We start from the raw sequence: 22,184 nt of genomic DNA, 5'->3' as shown, positions 1-22,184 counted from the left end.
CTTATCGCTGTTGACACATTTGCCTCGACTTTATACCCGTTTTTCCCATTGTCGCTGCTTCTGTGGATTTTCCGAGCGTTTCCATGCATTTTAAATGCTGTTTTCCTTACATTTACTTGGGCTTTCGCTTTTTGTTTCACTGCGTTCGCCGGTTGTTTGCTGTTGGATATTTACTCGACTGTGCGTCTGGACGGATACATTTGTATCTTTTTGTGTGGCGGTTGTGCTGGCGACCAGATAAACGTGTGGTTCATTGCCTCGACTGTCCGGGAAATGTAGTTTCATGGCTTGGAAGGCAGAACAGGGGGCTGTGCATCATCAGTGGGTCAGATTAGTCAGTTCAGTCGAGTAGATGAGGAATTACTCATCATTGATTTATCTAAGTTTTCAAGTTGAACTCTATTAATAATTTATTAATTGAAACAAAAAAAGACTATAAATTGAGCAATATTTTTGATTTTATTATTGCTACTCAGTTTACCTTTTACGTTAGCTCGAATGTGATTCAATTTAGAAGGGCAGCAGTCTTGACCCATCGACCAAACAAAGAGATCGTCTATCCAACGAATTCCATTTACGTTATCAGACTGCCCAATTCATTGGCTTGCCTTATATTCAAGCAAATTTACATTTATTATTAGCAGAAAAAAAAGGCAAAGGGGTAAAATCACATTAGCCAAAGCCTTATAAGAAAACAAACAAAAAGCTTGAGGAATACACAAAATGTATCTGTCAATAAAGTCAAGAATTAAAATTACACTCTTAAAATGGGAATTGCGTGCTGAGGAATTTCAAATTCAAAACATTATCTGTGAAGATCTATAAAGATGACTTTGTAAATTTAACGAATAAATTATGCAAAAGATATTTACCCACTGGATTGGAAGAAACTGTGAGATACAAACTGTGAGTGAGGGAACGTCTTACGTTGATTGCGCGGGTCATCATTCAATTGAAATTGATTAAAAACATTTTGCGCCAATTTTGATCTCTGTTATTATTTTTTATTACATTTCTGTGATGGAAGCACAAGGTGAAACCAAAACATGGCTGTTTTAATATTTAAAGCCAGACTTAAACAATAAAATGGATTTATGGCTCCGTTATGGGAAAGTCGGAATGCGATGTTTATGTTGTTGTTCCTGTCTGGGCTGCAGTCGGACGCATTTAATTCGCCATTTCATTCGATTCAATTGAAATTCAGCTCACACACCACGACCAACCACTGTAATGGAGCTTAAAGTTCACAAGTGGCCACAGCTGGGTTCGACACAGTGCAGCCAAGAGGCGAAAACGGGGCATGCAACACACACAACACACACAACATGTAAACAGGAAGCAGTCAATTTGGGCACATGCCTACTTTATGTGCGAATCAAATGGCATAGATGGAATTATGGAATAGGCTTTGTTATGTTTCTATGTGGCTTTTCAATAGAAACATTAAATAAGAGATAAATATTTATAATATTTAGAAATAGTTGGGTGAATCATCAGACTAAAATAACGACGAATTCCTCTGATCTTTACTTAATTTTTAACCTTTAAGAAATGTAACTTAGAAAATTAGATCATAGTTTGCCTTTAAGCACAAAGTCCAAAAGCATTTCCCTTGGGTTTTCTCATTACTGATAAGAAATAAAGAACTTTGTAAGCACTTATCAAGTAGGTCACATTCTCCTCGTTGCTATCGTCAAGATCTCTCCTTAAGAGATTTCGTAACCAATTAGAAGCTCTGCATGCCACTCAAAACACTCGTAAATATGACAGAGATCATCCGAGAGATCACTGAACCAGACCCAGTTCTTTATAGAACTATTTCCGTTTCCACATGAAGCCAAATGGGAAAGACTGGAAGAAAGGAGCCGAAATGTGAGGATGGAGCTGTGTAAAATGAAAATGGAAAAGAAAAGGCCTGCCGTAATTACAAATGATTGATGTGCCCCTCCTGACACTTTCTTAGCCCTCTTCGGAGTATGTGTTATGATACCTCGACGATTGAGGAACATCACACGCGGGGTTTGTTTAAGCAACACCGAGGGGGCTGTAGTTTTATCTCGTTTTTACACTCAGAAAAATTCAGGAATTTAAATTTTTTTTAGTTTTTGAGTAAGTGGAAGTGGAGATATATATTTTTGGAATAATATATATTCTAATAAGAACATGCTAAAGGACTTTAGAAAAGGCAACTAATATTTCTCCGTGTGCATCCAATTTTCCTGGCCATCAAAAGAGCAGCAACTGCAGACGGTTCAATAGAATTTTGCCCCCATCTTAATGGCCTCTCGCCTGACTTATTATTAGTTGCAACTTACAGCGCAGCGAACACAAGAATGCGACTTTTGTTCGGGATGGAGAGAAAGCACATGGAGAAAGGGGGCAAGTGACGTCATGATGCAGTTGGCTGTTTTATGAGCCGTTGCAGCCTATTTCTTGCCCATTTGCAATAGTTCAAAAGCTGTTTGTCAACTTGAATGGGGAATAAAGATTGGAGGTTGGAGACTGAGGTCTATAGACTCTATACTAGCGAAGCGGGAACTGCGGAGCAAGTTTTCGATAATTGCGTAAATAATTGCCTTATAATGATGCTGAAAGTTGGCAACACGGCCGAGCTAAATGCATTTCAAAGGAATCTTGTCGGGTTCACTTTTCTACTAAAATTCTTTACAAATTCACCGAAAAGACACGAAATGTCAGGGCATCAAAGCGTTTGTTGGCCCATTAGGAGCATTTGTCATATATTCGAGCTCATTAAGTGCTGCCAGAACTTCCCAAACTTTTTGGATGCATTCCCGTCTATGTGGAAAGTATTAAGTTAACTCAAAATATTTTATGAGCTGCAGCCAGTCGAAGAATTTATGGGGCTACCAGAAAATATTTTCAGATATTTTTAAGTGGGTGTGGAGTAAATGTAGCTCTTAGAGGGACTTATAAGACTCGAGCAATAAAGTTTCCTTTTCAACCCCTCCGTCATGGAAAAACCTAAGAGCCTTTCGTTCTCTCTCCCTTTTCTCCCTTTTTCTTGTCACCCTTAATTCGCAGTGGAGAGAAAAAGTTGTGAAAATGAGAAATGTTTTGTTTAGTTTGCCAGCGAAGATTTGCTCCAAATGTTTGGGTTACACACTTTTGATTTGCCCGAGAAAAGAGAGACAAGGAGAGAGCAGTAGCGCCACCCACCCTCATCCACCTTCCCTCGGAGCTGGAACAGCTGTAATGGCTAAGGGCCACGTTGTCGGCACGCAGCTCCCTGCCTAAGAGTATCCCTCCCTCTGAAAAAATGATTATACTTATTTATGTCTCACTGCCTGTCAAGCTGATTCGGAGCGACGCGCTGTTGCCGCACTTCTCTGGGCGAGCTCCTGGCCATGGGATTTCCCTTCATGCCAACCGGCTTCTGAATCCGTTGTGGGTTGTGGGAGTGGACTAGCACCTTCTTTTCAGCTATTTTTTCAATTTAATTTTCTTTCTCTTTGACTTCCATAGTTACCTTTTCTCCTAAATTAAATTTATGTATATTTCTTATATTAATATTTGTTTTTATTAGAATAAAAATTCATAATATTAAAGAATTTTAGTTTAAGCTAGCTACTTTTGTAGATTTGTTAGGATTGTTAGTATTTTTACAACATTTTTAGGCAAGAGAAAGATAAAAGATCACTAGAAGCTTAAAGCTATGCCATATCCAAGAAAGCCTCCCTACAACCATAAAGACGTCGTCTAGAAATTCAAATTCCAGAACTGAGAAACTGACAATTTAGTTTCGGAACATAAGAAACCATAAATAATGTAGCGTTAAATGAAAAGAAATCTCTTCTGTGGAAAGATACAGAGTGAAAGATATCTCAAAAATCAACTTTGAGAAGTGCGAGAAGGGGCAGAGGATTAACATCATTTTGGCGCCCCCTAAAAATGGAATCAAGTCGTAATAATAATTTGTAAAATATGTTCATGGCCTCACCCATCTACCGATCCCAGTTCCAGTCCAACAGCCTCGGAGAACCGATACTTATCAGGCACACATCATCTATGGATGTGTTCGCGCACGTCCAGGCATTTCGAAGGCGGGATTTGATTGGAGGCCCCAATCTCACCTTCTCCATAGTTCTCCCTGAGTCACGTTTCTTTTTTTGGGGGCTGCCAGCTCTCAGCCCATTCGTATATTTCCATCTCCATAATCTGCATGTGACAAAAAAGTATTTAAAGTTGTATTGTAGATACATACATGTTTTTAAAAAGTCTTTTGGCGTCTTGCTCGCCGTCTTAATTAATGCACCCGGGACGATGACGACGTCAACTCGACTTTATATGCAAAACGCGTCTGGTGTTGGTCTTCCCTTCGTCATACCACAGACATAATATATTTTTATTTTCTTAAAGCTACTGTCCCTGTCGTTGAGTTGTCTTTGTTTGGCCATAGGAAGTTGGCATATGAGTACAGTGGTCTTTGGTGGTAGGCAATTTAAAGATACTTGGGTTCTGAGGTGTCATAAAAGATTTAGATTAAAAAGATTTGCGTCGGTAAGAAAGAAATACGATTAAGAAATCTCCAATTATTTAAATTTAATTATTTGTTTGTTTTTATACTTCCTACATCTTTCATTTTTAAAGATACTACTGTATCAACATAAACTCATACAGTATATGTACATTCCTATACATACTCAAAATTATGCAAGTGTGCGCTCTCCTTTATTCTTCTCTTCTCCTTGTAACTGTTTTGCAACGCTTTCAATTAGACAGCAAATCCACCCCCAAGCACAAATTCTTCCTCTCTCTTTCTCTGCTCCATTTCGCAGCTTCTGTTGGCAGTCTCTCTCTTTAAGGGCAGTGGTATTCAGGCAATGTTTGTTGCTGGAAACTTCCATTTTAAATTATTTGTTTAATAACTAAAAATAATGATTTTTACAGAAAGTCTGGAATATAAATACCAACATTGTGTAATGAAAATATTATAAGGATTTCTCATAAAAAGGCAAATTTATTTATTAATTAGGTTCAATGTAAATTGCCCCACTGTGACTTGACATTTACTGACACTAAAATCAGCCGCATCATCATCGCTAGTAGCCCTCTGCCTTCCCCCCAAAATGTACATATCTAGCTTCCACGTGGTTGCTCCAGTTCGTCCCACTTTTGTCTCCTGTCGACTTAACGGAGTCTCTCTCTCTGTGCTCCCGATTTTCGCACCTGGCTTGCGGTTTTTCTTGTTGTTCTCTCGCCACCGGTGTTCCCTGTTGTCAGCTTCTGTCGAGTGCGGCGTGTCGTCGCCGAGACTCCATGTCATCTCCTGGTGGACAGGTGGACAGCTGAGCTATGGGCAACTTGCGGTCTCGGACCTTTCCGCGGGTGACTTGCAGTTGGCAGCAATTGTAAGTGGCTATAAAAGTATGTATATAGCTAGAGAGCTGTTAGAATCGCGTGGGCAGTGTGTCTGCAATTATCTGTGTCACGCATTGCACAATTAGTTGGTGTCTGTGCACTGGAAGAGAAAAACTGTATAAGCAATTGAAAACAAATTCAGGAGAAAATTATTTTCCTAATTACGTTAATTTAGATATTGAAAACTTTTCCATTTGCTGCTGAAAAGGGCCAATATGTTATATGTATTACTTTAACCAGGCTTTGACAAAAGGTTGTAGTAAAAATTTTTTATTAGCTTTTCAAAGTTTGTAAATAACATTTTATTATACAAAGAGATATTCTTTTATAGTGCTCTCTAGTCTTTAAAACAATATTTAATTTTTAACAATGTCTAAAAAAAACTTAAATCATAGTTCACTTTAAAACTATTTATTATAAAGAAAAGAAAAAATGCTTTATGAGCATAAATGCGGGATATTCTCTATAAAATTAGATTACAGAAATTATAGTATTGGTCAGCTGATTGTCTATGTTTTGATTATGAACTTAATTTACTTATCTTGATTTATAAACTTCTTAATCAGTTTCCTCGATTTATATGATACTGTAAATTTCTGACCGCATTTTCCTCCGTGTACATTTATATTTTCATTTATATATCCACACATGTAATTGGTAATGTTTTGTGTACTGTAACTTATCGTGATGAGTGTGTGGGTAAATGCCGCACGATTCGCATGAATGAGTGGGTACCGCTGGCATTGAGACACCAATACCTGTTCCCCATATCCCCCAGCACTGCTACTCCTCCGCCGAACAGCTGTCGAACTGGTTTCTGAACTCCAGAGCAGATGTTTCTGTCTTTTCACCGATCAGAATCGCGGTGAAATAGTTGAGATTCATTGTGTTCAGGTAGAGGGAGGAATATTCGATTGAGGATGGGCGGGGATTCATCCTGGGCACGCCGTTCCTTTGTGGTTTCATGTCTGACCTCGATGACAAGAGTGCGTGATGTGGACTAATTTCGGCGGGCGGGGTCATGCGTGTGTGCTTATTGAACTTACAGGCCCTTTGTTTTTGTTTAGCCGGAAGTTATTAGTTTCCAATTTTCCTCTTCGAGAGGTGTTAAGGGTTTATATATATGCCCCAAAAACAAGTTAATTAGCTGGGCGGAGGCATTTCGATTGTGATATAATAGTTTTGGAAAATAATTATTAATTCCTCAAAAAATGAACCCCTTTCAAGTGTAGAGTTATGGGACTTTAAATTTCAGCTCAATTATTGTTTGCTCTCATTGTGGCTGGGGATGTCGTAATTGGACACCTCTCGAATTGCGTGTTCCGCCGGTTATTTAAGCCCTATCACTATTTGCTTTCTTGTTGGTTCTGTGAGACACTCCTCTACCTATAGTTTATTATTATTTTCTCTAGTTGATTTGCTTACTTTTATGGCACTCTCCTCGTTCTTGGCTTCTGTTTGCCCAAGAAAATACATAAAACATTTGAACACCTAAAGCTGAGTCATCTGCCCTCCTTAAACTTGATAAAGTGACCTTAGATAGATGTTCGCAACAGCATCATTATTATCATCATCCTCATCAGCAGCAGAATTATCATCAAATTTTGCAAATTGCCAGCTTGAGTGGAAAATTGCGAGGCGAAAAACTTAACATATTCCGCAAACGAAAAAGTTCGAGCGCTTGATTAACTTGAGTTTTGCCGCCGTTGACATCGCAGTTCTGTTTTTGCTTTTGATTTTGCCTTTACTTTGCTTTGCTTTAGTTTGGCTTTTTTGCTGCTTATTAAAGCCGGCTTCTTAACCGGTTTCGTTCTGCATGTTTTTGTTCGCAGAGCTTTAGGTTTTGGAAACGAAAAAAGCGAAACAAAACACACCTGCTGTTTCTGCTGCAGCGCTAACAAAGCCAAAACCAAAAGCAGGTGTACTTTAAAATGATGATAATATATTAAAATCAAATCTACAAAGTTGGATCGAAGTTAAAGATATACGGCAGAAGAAACGGAAATGATCTTAAATTCTCCCTGACTTATAAAATGAGTTGCTTTTCAGAAACTTTATTGCATGCTTCTCATTTCCTTTTCCTACCTTAACATTTTTTGTTTTTCGCACTTCTTATACAAGATTTCACGCTCTGTATTCCGATTCCGTATGGCCACCATATGCTAAATAATATATATTGATGCCAGCATATGCTTTTGGGAATTTGCAGATACAGTCTGTCTTGCTGAAATGAGACACTAAACATTTTCAATGGATTGAACAACACTTACTTCGGTAAACTAAAAAGGAACTTATAAACATTTATGTAAAAATTGTGTATAATATAAAGCAGATTTATTATTGAAATCCCTGTCCCCCAAAGAGCTTGCCCACTGTACAAGCCACTGAAACAAGTCTCATCTCGTATGCAATATTTATCGTTCAAAAGGAAATTCTATATAATTAAATATGAAGGCGACGTTTCCTGTGCGCCTCTTTCATTCCCCACTCAATTGAAACCTTTAAATGACATCAATTGATTAATTTATTTGCTAAATGGCAGTCCCAAAGACTTAGAAATTATTTGAAAAATGCCGAAAGTAAATTGTTGGAATTTTCCGTGTTTGTGCTACATCACGCACACATCGACCACTCCGATTTCATATAATTAATTTGAATTAGTTTTGAATATTATATAATTTAGGCAGGGCTGTTACTCCATCACCAATTTGTCATTTTCCAGCACGCGAGTTCCTATTAAAGTGATGGGCTTATATGAACTTTTAGTTGGTTTATCATTTGTTAAGGAAAAAAGAAGAACTTGACTTTTATTTTTATGATTTAACATAAAAAGATTTATTTAAAATTAAAACTAACATAAATTGTTAGAGTTAACACATAAAATCTTTGATTTTTTAAGACTTTTAAGTTTATTCTTCTTCTACTCGTATGTCATGTTTATAAAAAGTTTAAAAATCATGTTAAACTAAGCCTGATCTCCGCAGAATTCGAATGCCTGTCCTACAATCTACATTCCAGAATACAAATTAGTTTCATGGATAAAGCCAACAATAGCTTTTGGCCTAGACAAATTACAGGCGCACGCCTCGAGAATTGCATCCCGACTGTATGGGCAAAAGGGGCGTGCGGAGGGCGTGCCACTGCACCGAGAGTTGTCAACACCTTTTGATGATAGGAAGTTGGCAGGGATGAGGGGCATTCCTAGCGGCATGGCGATGCATAAAATGAAATATGAAATCGTTTGCCAATGCAACAGTGACGGCATCAACAGATGGGGAAAGCAGAAGGCGGAAGGGAAGTGGGCGGAGTTTGCAAAGTGTCAACGAACGATTTTAGCCTGCTTGGCTTTTGTTTGTCGGAGGCAGTGGGTGGAAATGGAAGTGGAAGTGGAAGTGGAGCTTTGACTGGCTTAGCAAAAAAGGTATGGAATTGAATGAGGCTTTTGTTTGGGAGTCCAGCAACGAGGAGTCACTGATCCATGGCCCTCAATTGTCAAACAACCACGGCTGTGACAATAGTCAAACTGTTGACATGGATATGAGGATGCACTTCCGCTGCGGATGTTCTGACCATAGAGCGTAGCCAAATGCTAGGGGATCACATCTAGGGATGGGAACTATGTTTAGAGAGTTGATAGAATGTAGAACAACCGTGGATCTCTATGTACTTTATGTTTCTTAAAACGCAGATAAAATCTATATCAATAAGTTTTAAAAAGTAACTAGCTTAATACTCAGACTTAATATGATTATTATAGTATCTGAAATACATTAAATCACATTAACTAATATCTAATTACAATCTTTAATCCTTTTCAGCTTGTGGCAGTCAGTGTTTGGCTGCCAATCCCCCAGATGCCGACCAAAAAGGACCCGTCTTCCTCAAGGAGCCCACCAACCGCATTGACTTCTCCAACTCCACAGGCGCTGAGATTGAGTGCAAGGCCAGCGGAAACCCCATGCCCGAAATTATCTGGATCCGAAGTGATGGCACCGCCGTTGGTGATGTTCCCGGCTTGCGTCAGATCTCCTCTGATGGAAAACTGGTCTTCCCGCCATTCCGCGCTGAGGATTACCGCCAGGAGGTTCATGCCCAGGTCTACGCTTGTCTTGCCCGTAATCAGTTTGGATCAATCATCTCCCGGGACGTCCATGTGCGAGCCGGTAAGTTATCAGGGTTCAGAGGTAAAGTAAGGGCAGTGCAAGTGGGATGTTGGTCAGGAAGTTTAATTAAGAAGAATGCAGGTAGAAGGGATAGCTAATCGAATGAGGATCTAATGGGTCTAAGAAACTTGCATAACTTTAAACATACCAAATCTATCTAAATGACTTTTCGCTGGGGTAAATCTTAAATAGTCAGGGAGATAGTTTTCTCACATATAAATGACTTAACTTCTTGTTTTAATTAAGTAACAAAATCATAAATAATATTTGCATAATCTTGTTGATTAGGGAAACCAACCTGTAATCTTGCACTGCCCTGAGTTTACCATTTCTCTTCCAGCTACACCCAAATGAAGACCCATCAGCGTTGGTTGCGAGTCTCCTCTGTTGCACGTTAGTTGCCTTTGCGTGTCAAGTCACTCTTTGCAGTCTTTAACCCCTTGTGTTTGACTTATTGCTGCACCGGCCGTGGCAATTAAAACCGAGTTTCCACGGGATTTCCATCGAACTTTTTCCGAATTGCCAAAGTTTTCTGCACGCTTTCATTTTCACACATTTCCCAGTGAAGTTTTGCAATGTTCGGGGGAATTTAATGCAAGTTGGCATTTTAGTTTAATCGCTTCGTTTTCGCTGCTTCACTTCCGGTGCCAGTGTTTTGTCGGCAACTGTACCTGCCATTTGCGATGGTTTCGTCAACAACCTTTGACAGCTCCTCTAGAGGATGTGTGCAAGCTCCGACGACGACGACGACGACGACGATGATGATGATGATGAGGATGAAATTGTCACCTTATTAGGCGCACACCATATGGGGTTGACGGGTCGCCAGCTGATCGAGTTATGAACCAGACTCAACTCCCTTGGATATCAGTCACTTCCGCTTCCATGGAGCAGCGTCTAAATGGGCCAGACTTGAGCACATTTTAGCTAATTATGCTGGAGCCGAGCCACCCGCTTACTCATCGCCGGCTGACGTGTTCCCTGGCAATTAGCCAGCACACCTAGGAACGACCTCCTCCTCTCGACCTATTCGCCCCCCGTTCCTCAAGCTTGACATCATTATTGTCGTTTGCTTTCGCTTGCTATTAACCGGAGGAATTTATCATTTTATAGTATGCTTATGTGTGAATAAAGCGCAGACGAGGAAAACACTCTGTCCAGCTGGCCCGGAGCTAGTTGGCCGAAATGAGTTATGGTGGTCTACACCCTGAGCGCAGGCTGGTGGATAAAATATTTTGGTTAATTGAAATTAACTTTGACTGTCAGGCAGTGGCACGGTGATAGTTTCGGGGTTTTTCGTTTAATGAATTTCTGACCAAAGCTGGCTATAAAGTTAGACTTTTCCAGGAACTTAGTTTCTAAACACTCTCAAGGTTGAATCGCATGTAGACTGTGAGAATATGTCGGACCTAATCCGGTAATGATTGGCCTTTTCCCAGTGGTTGCCCAGTACTACGAGGCGGATGTTAACAAGGAGCACGTGATAAGAGGCAACTCGGCGGTCATCAAGTGCCTGATTCCCTCGTTTGTGGCTGATTTCGTGGAGGTGGTATCCTGGCACACCGACGAGGAAGAGAACTACTTCCCGGGCGCGGAAAACGGTGCGATCTGATGAAGAATTACCACTAGGAGATGTAGTAGTTTTGGTCTACTAAAAGCATGATGGGGCCACTGAAAAGATCCCTCCATTCCATACTTCATTCATTCCTTATTTTAAACTCAAACTCACTTTAATTTTCGTTTCTCCTAACTGTTTAGTCGTTTCCCAACACTACGAAGAGGATATACACAAGGCGTTTGTCATCCGCGGCAATTCGGCCATCTTGAAATGTGATATACCGTCGTTCGTAGCCGATTTCGTGAATGTTATATCCTGGCATAGTGATGAGGAAGAGAGTTTCTATCCAGGCACTGAATATGGTGTGTGTGTGTGTGTGTGTAATCAAGTGCGCAGCAGTGCACTGTCTGTGTTTGTGAGCTTTTAGAAAACTAGCACTACCCTAACCACTACTGTACAACACTACAAAGCCGAACTCACAGAACCACTTGTGCACAGTGCAAGTACAGTTAACGGGCAAACTGCAACACTAATTCCAAAAATCTGTAAAATATCCAACACACTCTACTCAAAACGTAACTCAATTAACCAACACTGGTCAGGCAGCAGCAGCCGTTGGCAATCCTCCGCTCCTTCGATTTCGCTTCCTCGTTACTTTGGTCTTTCGTTTTAAGTTTATTTTCGTTTCCATTATGTAAACGCGTTTATTTGATTGCTGTTTTAGTCGTTGCCCAATACTACGATACCGATGTAAATAAGGCCTATGTCATACGCGGCAATGCGGCAGTTCTGAAATGCGAAATCCCCTCCTTTGTGGCCGATTTTGTGAGCGTTGTCTCCTGGCACACCGATCAGAACGAGGACTTTCTGCCGGGCAGCGAATACGGTTTGTTTCCTAACTTTTTGATTAAATTTTGGGTTAGCTTTACCCTAGGCCTGTACAGTTGCGTGACCTACGAGAATTATGGATAAGAACCTAACCATTTCCCCTCTCCTGCATCTATTATGTTTACTTTTTATGCATTTATCTTCGCTATCTCGGGTGGCTGCGTGTTGATGAGCCATGTTATCAGAGCCATTATTAACCTCTTGGCCGGAGACTTTCCCAGGGAAGCTCGGAGCTTGTAAGCTGATTGCGCTTAGGGAGCCATTAAGTGCACTCCGCGATATTGTCAGTCGCTGTTAGAAGACACTCTCGTTTCAATTAGCTGGCTTCACATTTTCACACGCCCGCCGCACGCAATCATCGGACTTGGATTCTAGAGGTGCCCCTACTCATCTGTCCCTCTCCTACCGCCCCTTACTTTCATTATGTAATCTGTGACTGTGTGAACCTACCTTCAGTTGTGCAACAGTTCTACGAATCGGAGGTGAACAACGAGTACGTCATAAGGGGCAACGCGGCGGTGTTGAAGTGCTCGATTCCATCCTTTGTTGCGGACTTTGTGCAGGTTGTATCCTGGCAGGACGAGGAGGGTCAGCTCTACGGCTCACTTGGCGATCAACAGGGAGCGGGTACACATGCACAATCAAGCAAATTTAATGGTTTCCCAGGAGTATCCAGATCCCATCCCACATTATTCCTTTTATATCCATCTTAGCCATTTCATTTCACTTTGTTCCCTCCTCATAAAATCTCTTGCTTTGCAGTCGTGAATCAGTATTACGAGGCTGAGGTTGTTTCCGAGTACGTTATCCGCGGCAATACGGCGGTATTAAAGTGCACTATTCCCAGTTTTGTGGCCGATTTCCTGCGAGTCGAGGCCTGGGTGGCCAGTGATGGCACTGAGTATGCTCCCGAGGAGGATTTCGGTACAGTCATCATCACATACCTTGAAACAGTCATAGTCTTTAGTCTTAAGCAGGAACCCCATTCCTTCCCCCTTTCAATTTGCTTCAGCTTCTGTTTCATTTCCGTACTTTGCACTTTCTCGAATCGCAGTGGTGAATCAGTTTTACGGCGCCGACATCCTGATGGAGTACGTCATCAGGGGCAATGCGGCAGTTCTGAAATGTTCCATTCCATCGTTTGTGGCCGATTTTGTGCGTGTCGAATCCTGGATAGATGAAGAGGGAACCGAGCTGCGCCCCTCTGAGGATTATGGTATTAACTCAGAAGCTTAATATTAGATCAACGGCAACACCTTGAGGGGGTTTCATTCCTATCCGATCCCGTCTTTATACTTTCTATATCCTTTTCGTTATTTGCACACCTTTGCAGTTGTCAATCAGTTCTATGAGGCAGAGATAATGACCGAGTATGTTATCAGGGGCAATGCTGCTGTTCTTAAGTGTTCCATTCCATCGTTCGTGGCTGACTTTGTTCGCGTGGAGTCCTGGATCGATGACGAGGGCAATGTCTTGTCCTTTTCAGACAACTACGGTGCGAAGCAAGGCATTTCTGTGAATAGTTCTAGGCTTAATTTAGTTCATTTATCTATTCCTTTCCCAGCATTCCCCACAGTTCCCATCGTATATTTATGATTTCTTTCGATTCAAAGTCGTTTCACAGTTCTACATAACCGAGGCCGAGAATGAGTATGTGATCAAAGGCAACGCGGCGGTGGTCAAGTGTAAGATACCTTCCTTTGTGGCCGATTTCGTGCAGGTTGAGGCCTGGGTGGACGAGGAGGGCATTGAGCTGTGGCGCAACAATGCCACCAGCGCCTATGGTACAGTCTAAACAAAACATATTTTTCCTGTTAAGTGTTGGAATAGGTCTTAGCTTCCACCTCTCTGAATTCCCAATCCATCTTTCACGCTTTTTATGTTATTCTTTTGGCTTAGTGGTGATTCAGAGCTACGAATCGGAGGCAGACAATGAGTACGTCATTAGGGGCAACTCAGTGGTGATGAAGTGCGAGATTCCCTCGTATGTGGCAGACTTTGTCTTCGTCGATCTGTGGCTGGACTCCGAGGGTCGCAACTACTATCCCAATAATGCCGAGGAGACGGGTACATGGATTCTAGATTCTCTTTCTCTTAGGCTCCTCCTAGCAATACTCTCTCCAGAAAACCTTTCCAACTTCCTTTAGTTTTTATTTCAACAAGTTCGCTCTGATTTCCTTCAGTTGTCCACCAGTTCTACCAGACACGGGTCATCGATGAGTTCGTGCTGCGCGGCAACTCAGCCACGCTAAAGTGCCTGGTGCCCTCCTTTGTGGCAGATTTCATCGATGTCGAGGGGTGGATTGACGAGGAGGGCGTCGAGATACTGAGACCCCTCCCGGACGACTCCTTGGGTAAACGTTAAGATCTCCGGCATTAGCTTAGTTAGAGTACGAAACTTCCACGCCCACAGCCCCCTCCTAGTCCTGATTTTAGTTTCCCATTTTTCCGTCTTGCAGTGGTTAAGCAGTTTTTCGAGTCGCAAGTCTACGACGAGTATGTGATCAAGGGCAATGCTGCCATTTTCAAGTGCCAGACGCCCTCCTTTGTGGCGGATCACATAGACATAACCGATTGGATCGATACCGAGGGCGAAGTCTTCACGAAGAACATCACTGGTAGGACCCAGAGTTTCCGTAGACTTGCAATATCCAGTTCGCTTAGTTACATGAATGGGGATCCCTTCAACGAAGCCACTTTTATCCTTATGATTTTAACCCCCCATCCCACTCACATCAATATTTGCAGTTGTGCCACAGTCCTACACCGTCAATGTCATGGACGAGTCCATACTGAGGGGCAACAGTGCCATCCTTAAGTGCCACATTCCGAGCTTTGTGGCCGATTTCATAGTGGTCGATTCGTGGGTGGAGGACGAGGAGCGAGTAATCTATCCCCAGGAGGATATCGCGGAAAGCGGTAAATTAACAGACTAAGAGCTCTCGCATTGCCCCCACTCACTCCTCCGTAACATCCTGCGTTCCCTCATCCAATTCGGTTCGCTTCGATCTGGTCGAGATCTGGTCTTTTTTAAGAGCTTCCCAAGGATTTGATTCCACATTCAGCGCTGCTTAGGCTATCGATTTGCCTTCTTTTCTATCTTTCATTTCTTTCTGCCTGTATTTTCTTTTTATTTTCATTTTTCCCATCCCAGCCCTTTATGAGTTTTCCCTTCCACATATCCAAGAGTCGCTCCTGACTTGCCCCAATCAATCCGAAACCCCTTCATGTAGTCGAACGTAGCGTTGTTTAAATAGCGTAGTGTAAATACTCCTACAAACATGCAAAAATGCTAATAAACATTCATCTAACGGTCTGTACATAAATTTCACTTCGATCGAATCATTCAAACATGGTGTATATATACCATTATCTCATATATATTTACAAGTAATCTGCTATCTGCTGATCAAGGCTAAGATTATTGGCATTTTTGTTAACGCATGTCTAGCTTTAAGAGCGATGCCTGGGAACTTGTGGGTTCTTTACTGAAAAAGAGTTTCAAATTTCTTTCTCTGTTTGTAAATTGTAAATATCAATCCATCAATTAATCAATCCGCCTTTGTTTATTCCACAAATTCCTGGCATTGCTGGTGTATAGTTAAGATGTAAGCAGAAATTCTGTTAAAATTAGAAACAATTCCATGAAAATTTAAAGCAAATCTAATTCTAACACTGTTCTTTACTATAGACTAAATGAGCTTGAAACAAACTATTTATATATTTTGCTTAAAGGTGTGATACTTGCTTAGCTCTATATACTGCTCATTTAGTCTTTAAACTTTATCATTTAATCAAGTAAAATCTTTACACATTTAAAAGGCACATTCATTCTTAAACAACAAAGATTTGGTTTGAAATTATTGATAAAGAAACTAATAAAATAAATCCTAATCTAGAACTAATGTGCCTTTTAAATAAATTGTAAAAAAAGTCAATTAAATGCATGTTACTTAGTTGATTTCCTTTACAATGTAGATATCTGTAAATAGTTTAGAAAATAATAATAATAAGCAAAGGCACCTGACAAGACTTAACTAACTTTCTTATTCTTACCATCCCACCAATCCTAACCATTTGCTAATCAGATGGTAAATATCTGGTACTGCCATCTGGAGAACTGCATATCCGCGAAGTTGGACCCGAGGATGGATACAAGAGCTACCAATGCCGAACCAAACATCGCTTGACCGGAGAGACCAGATTGAGTGCCACCAAAGGACGATTGGTCATCACAGGTAAGTCCGCCTTGTGGGCCAACTTTGTTTTATATATCATAACAAAAAAAACTTCAGTTATTTTTTAAAACTTTAACTTTAAAATGATGAATGTTGAAAGTTTAATCACATTTATTGCTTACAATAACTGAAGTTTTTGTCAACTGCAGAGTAAATTTCAAAGAATATGAAATTGTTAAATAGATAATCAATTGATGTTTTCAATCATAAAATATTATATCAATCCAATATTGCGAATATTTATAATGCACATACTATAAGTTGCTTGAAGTTTACTCTCAGATAGGCTAGACAGAAAAGTTACAAATCGAGAACTTCAAACATTAGGTTTCGATTTGTTTCTTTTCTTAAATGCACATCAAATGTTTGAAATATTGAATTTGACTTCAACTTACCTTGGTTTGTAGTGATTTTATATCCCATTACAAGCTTTAAAAATTAGTTAACATTATTAAAGTATTTAATAAATGAAAATTTTAACTTAGCAACAAAGTTTTTTAGCCAGCCTACAGCTTAAGTTGCTATGGCCGCTTTCTCTTTGTTGCTTTAGTTCATAACTTTAAGCAAAATGTTTTCAAAAAAGTAATAAAACTAATTCAAATATTTGATGTACAAATTAAATTAAACATATTTTGTTTGGAAATTGCACTCGGAAAACCTTTTGGGAACTAAACACGTTTGCAGTTTCCAAAGAAATTTAATAAAAATAAAAACAACAAACAAGCAACAATTCTTTGACTTTTTCAAATGCAATCAAAAAGATTTTTGGCTTAAAATCTGTTTCTTTGCGTTTAAAAAATCAAAAAAACTTAAACTAAACTTTAAAAGTCTAAAAAAAACTTAAAAAATAATTACTTTATCTTAAGCCTTAAACAAAGACTTGTTGCTGTAGCCTAAGTCTAAATTGAAAACTGCCTGAATGTTGGGATAGGGTACTCGACAATAATGAGAGCTTGAAATAAAGCCACATAGAGTAGGCGTGGTCCGTGCTAAACTTAACCCAGTTAAAGTCATAGTTTAATCCCAATTCAAGAACAATTCCTTGGCAACTTTCACTTAGTAACTCTCTCTCTCTAACTGCGCCCAAGGTAAGTCACTCTTCAGATCTTCTTGTATCTTTATTTATTGGCATTATCTGTAAGGTTATTAACATTTCGCAATTTGGATTCATTCACAGAACCAGTTGGCAGGGTTTCGCCCAAGTTTCCCAATACTCTTACCAGCAGCAGTTTCACGGGCAACGAAGGCTCTAGTCAGACCCTTCTCTGTCCCGCCCAGGCCTATCCAGCTCCTCTGTTTAGGTAGGATTCTATGTCTAGACCCAGACCAACTTCCAACAGTTTCCAATTAAGATTTCGTTTTGGTTTTACCCATGCCTTAAGCTAAATCCCCCCTTTAAACCTTTCAAGAACCCATTGCCAGTGTTGGGCCCAGACTTCTCTCCGGCAATGACATTAAGGTGGTCCAGTTTTCCGCTGGCCAAGCCACTACCATGTTGTGTCCAGCTCAGTCATATCCAGTGCCAGTCTTTAGGTAAGATCCCCCTATCCCAACCGAAGGTTATCTTTTGGGCATCCATAATTGAGATCCTGCTTACCATTTCCCAGAGCCTGTTGGCAGTATTGGGCCTCGTCTGACCAGTGGAGACGAGTCGAGGATTCTCAGGGTCTATCTGGCTGCAAGTGCCACTCTCCTTTGCCCAGCTCAGGCCTATCCGGTGCCCTTCTTTAGGTAATCCCAACCCAACATTTAGGCTCTTTAGACTATACTTTCATCCTATTAACATTGTAAAATCGATAGAACCCGTGGGCAGTGTCAGTCCCCAGCTGAATGGCAACGGCAATCAGGAGCACATTACTCTTACCAGAGTTCCCAAGATGGGCAGCGTTACCCTGATGTGTCCAGCTCAAGCCTATCCAGTGCCCTTTTTTAGGTAAAGATCCTAAGCTATATCCCCCAACTTCAGGCAGAGTTAGGAACTCAAATTATTCATATCTGAAACTCTATTTAAGAACCTGTTGGCAGCGTTGGTCCAAAACTCACATCGGGCGATGACTCGCGAACGGTGAAGGTCAGGCTAGAGGCTAGTGTTACACTCCTTTGTCCAGCTCAGGCCTACCCAGTGCCAGTATATAGGTAAATCAGTCAATACCCTTCCATCTCAGGCAGTTTAGTTTAGAATTCCTTAAAGTCTTACAAGTTCAATATGTTTTCTGTAGAGCCTGTGGGCAGCGTCAGTCCCAAGATAAACACAGGGGAAGATTTCAAGCATCTTAAGGGAAAGAGCAGTCGGGACTTGAGCTTGCTCTGCCCGGCTCAAGGGTATCCGCAGCCCTTCTTTAGGTAAAAATCACCCTGAATTCCCGTTGGGCAGTTTCCAAATAGCTTAGGAATGCATCGAGAAACTCAAAAAATGACTTCTTACAGAACCCATTGGTAGTGTCAGTCCAAAGATTACCAATTCCGATGACCTGAAGCATGTTAAGGTCCAACGATTGCGAAGTCTTAGTCTCCTATGTCCGGCTCAAGCTTATCCCCAGCCGATTTCTAGGTAAACTCTACCTCCTTCGTCCAACATTCAGGGATTAGGTTTTCTAAGAAAGCTGAAAAGCCGAAAAGATTATAGTTTTACCATTTTGTAGAACCCGTTGGCAGTGTGGCGCCTAAGCTCAATTTTCTGGAGCGTTTCAAAATGATGCAGATACAGAGTGCCACAAGTTTCAACATTCAGTGTCCGGTGCAAGCGTATCCCATGCCCGTTTTCAAGTAAGGTTCTAGGAGGTGCCTCCATGAGATTATCCAAACACATTCAGCCAGTTAGGTTAAGGAAAACCCCTTCAAAACTCTTAAAAACTTTTAGAGCCTGTGGGCAGTGTCCGACCCAAGGTGAATCCCCAGGACAAGCACCAGTTCATAGACGTAGAGCTTTCCAGCAGTTATTCCCTTCTCTGCATGGCCCAGTCGTATCCTACGCCATCCTTCAGGTGGGTTGCCCTATCCCTATCCAACTTCAGACAGTTTTCCTTGCTTTTCCGTGACGCTCCCTTATGCTCTGCCCGTAGAACCCGTTGGCTCTGTCAAGCCAAAAATTAATGTCCAGGACAAACTGCAAACACGCGAGATATCCCAGGGAATCGGAATCGCTTTGTTATGCCCGGCCCAGTCGTATCCGATTCCAGCCCACAGGTGCGCTTGGCATGCCATCAAATTGGAACATTTTACAATTTACGGGGCGTTTTTTGGGATTCTGACATTGGTATTTAAGTGATTATTCCATTAGGTCTATCCCAGTTCAGTTAGTTTAAGCTGCAGTTCAGTTATTAGCTCAGTCATTGCTTCTATTTCAGAACCCATTGGCAGTGTGCCACCCAAAGTTAGCATAGATGACGAGGTGGCCAACGCCCGTGGCCATGTGGGCAGGAGCTTGAGTCTCAAGTGCCCAGCCCAGTCGTTTCCCATTCCCGCCTATAGGTAGGTAAAGGAGTGACATCTTTAAGGCAGCTACGCTTCCAACATTTGGGCAGATATCCTGGCTATTATCGTAGACTCTCATTGCTTTCCTTACCCTTAGAACCCGTTGCTTCTGTGCCCCCAAAGTTGAATCTCTTAGAAAGAGTTCGCACAATGGAGGTATCCCTGGGTACGAAGTACGCCATGCAATGTCCTGGCCAGGCTTTTCCCGTGCCCATAAATAGGTAATATGGATATGCCTATCCCAACACGCATTCAGACAAGTTTTAGTTTAGCTTTTATGAGGGTTTCATTGAGATATATATTCCAGAACCCATTGGCTCTGTCCCGCCAAAAATCAACAATATCAACGACAAGTTCCAGCTGATGCAGGTCAAATTGGAAAGTGACTTTGCCATGCAATGTCCAGGTCAGGCCTATCCAGTTCCCGTTGTTAGGTGGGTGTCGTGTGAATCCATCCCAGCATTCCAAATGGGCCAGTTTTCCGAAGATTATTTCCCCTTAATGTTTTGTTTTAACGTTTAGAGCCAATTGGATCTGTTCCGCCCAAGATTACCAGTCTGCACGACAAGTTCCAAGTGCTCCAAGTGAGGCTAGCAGAGGACTTCTCCATGCAATGTCCTGGTCAGGCATATCCAGTACCCATAGTTAGGTTAGTTCCGATACCCCCCTTGACCAACATTCAGTTCTCATTGCCCTAAAAATAACATGAAACTCCCTTCACATCCAGAACCCGTAGGCTCAGTTGCTCCCAAAGTGGACACTCGGGATGAGTTTACATTTGCCAGGACTCGAGAGGGAGCATCCAAGGCTCTTATATGCCCAGCTCAGTCGTACCCCATGCCATTGTTTAGGTAAAACCAAGTCCAACATTCAGGTTTCCTTCTTGAGCCCGACTAAAAGGATACTTCTCCTTAGAACCTGTTGGTAGTGTGGCTCCTAAGGTTGATATCAAAGACGAGATTAACTACGCCCGAGTGGCACTGAATCATAGTCTAGCTATAGTTTGTCCAGCTCAGTCCTACCCGGTGCCTGCCTTCCGGTGAGTACTGGTGGCTCAGGATTTGTCCCAACAGAAAGGCAGTTTATCCAAGGGTCATGTTGACTAAACTATCTAAAAACCTTTGTAGAACCTGTGGGCAGTGTTGCTCCCAAGGTGGATCCCAACGATCGGATCAAGTGGGTTGACAAGCCGGGAGGAACTTCCCTCAGTTTGCTTTGCCCAGCGCAGTCTTTTCCAATGCCCAGTTCCCGGTAAGCTTTAAGATCTTCCCCTCGTTTTCAGGCAGTTTTCTTTAAAGAGAGCTTAATCCTAGGATGCTTTTGAGGATCTTAAGAAGCACTAATATAATTTTCAGAGCCCGTTGGCAGTGTAGCACCCAAGGTGGATGTAAAAGATCGCATCACTTGGCTGGACAAGCCTCAGGGTGAAGCCTTGAACCTCCTGTGTCCAGCACAATCGTATCCCATGCCAGCTTATAGGTAGGACATCCTCTTATAAGACCCCGTCTCAGGCAGTTTTCGATGTTTGCTATTGGAATTTCAGTAGTTAGAGATTTGAGAATATTTCAGAGCCGGTGGGCAGTGTGGCACCCAAGGTTGATATGCATGACAAGATGGATTTCACCATCAGAAGTTCGAATAGGTCCTTGAATTTGTTCTGCAAGGCGCAAGGTTTTCCTATGCCAGCCTTTAGGTAAATGCATTGTTGAGTACGCCAAAACAGGCCATAGTTTTCTTTAGATCAGGGTTTTATTTCTAGGCATCTATAAACCCTTATTTACAGAGCCTGTTGGGAGTGTGGCGCCCAAAGTTGATATGCAGGATAAGGTTGGAGTAAATATTAGAGAATGGAAGAGCTCATTAAACTTATTATGCAAGGCTCAAGGATTTCCAATGCCAGCTTTTAGGTAAACACATTGTTGAGTACTGCCCATCGACAGGGGGTTTCTTTCTAGAGATATAGCTTTGTCAACTTATACTTCCAGAGCCCGTTGGCAGTGTGGCGCCCAAAGTAGAAATTAAAGATAAACTTGGAATCTTTATGGCCAAATCCAATCGTTCTCTGGCTTTGCTCTGCCCTGCACAATCCTATCCAATCCCAGCTTTTAGGTAAAATCTTTGTTGAGTGCTGCCCTTCTAAAGAGGTTTTCCTTCCTAGAAAGTACATAAAGATATAGCTTTACCAACGTATACTTTCAGAGCCCGTTGGCAGTGTAGGACCTAAGGTTGAAATAAAGGATAAAGTCGGCATCTTTGTGTCTAAATCCACTAATTCACTGGCTTTGCTCTGCCCAGCACAATCCTATCCAATCCCAGCCTTTAGGTAAAATCAATGTTGAGTACTACCCATCAGAAAGGAGGTTTCTTTTCTAAGATATAGATATAGCTTTGCCAACTTATACTTTCAGAGCCCGTTGGTAGTGTGGCGCCCAAAGTTGAAATTAAAGATAAAGCCGGAATATTTTTGGCCAATTCCGCTAAATC

The 22,184-nt window shown here is 41.5% G+C and overlaps 1 protein-coding gene across 50 annotated transcripts in view; it reads left to right on the top strand.

The window, feature by feature from the left end:
- The window catches only part of LOC108112570 (Down syndrome cell adhesion molecule-like protein Dscam2), a 64,459-nt gene that overhangs the window by 5,521 nt on the left and 36,754 nt on the right, over positions 1-22,184 (top strand). For 24 of the 50 annotated variants that reach the window (XM_017222563.1, XM_017222572.1, XM_017222558.1 and 21 more), the window contains exons 3-6: positions 9,198-9,542; positions 13,602-13,772; positions 16,077-16,226; positions 18,027-18,159. In XM_017222563.1, coding sequence (XP_017078052.1) covers positions 9,198-9,542; positions 13,602-13,772; positions 16,077-16,226; positions 18,027-18,159 — 799 coding nt within the window. Of the gene's footprint in view, positions 1-9,197; positions 9,543-10,981; positions 11,144-11,300; positions 11,463-11,824; positions 11,987-12,444; positions 12,616-12,750; positions 12,913-13,042; positions 13,205-13,321; positions 13,484-13,601; positions 13,773-14,171; positions 14,343-14,736; positions 14,908-16,076; positions 16,227-17,403; positions 17,528-17,833; positions 17,958-18,026; positions 18,160-20,007; positions 20,135-20,427; positions 20,552-20,827; positions 20,952-21,055; positions 21,180-22,184 lie in introns of all 50 variants that reach the window. The other 26 variants (XM_017222559.1, XM_017222550.1, XM_017222577.1 and 23 more) reach the window with 19 other exon arrangements.

This window comes from Drosophila eugracilis, unplaced genomic scaffold, assembly GCF_018153835.1.
Source record: "Drosophila eugracilis isolate 14026-0451.02 unplaced genomic scaffold, ASM1815383v1 contig_90, whole genome shotgun sequence".
Taxonomy (NCBI): domain Eukaryota; kingdom Metazoa; phylum Arthropoda; class Insecta; order Diptera; family Drosophilidae; genus Drosophila; species Drosophila eugracilis.
Note: the sequence above shows the minus strand (reverse complement) of the source record. Positions and strands in the feature narration are given on the sequence as shown.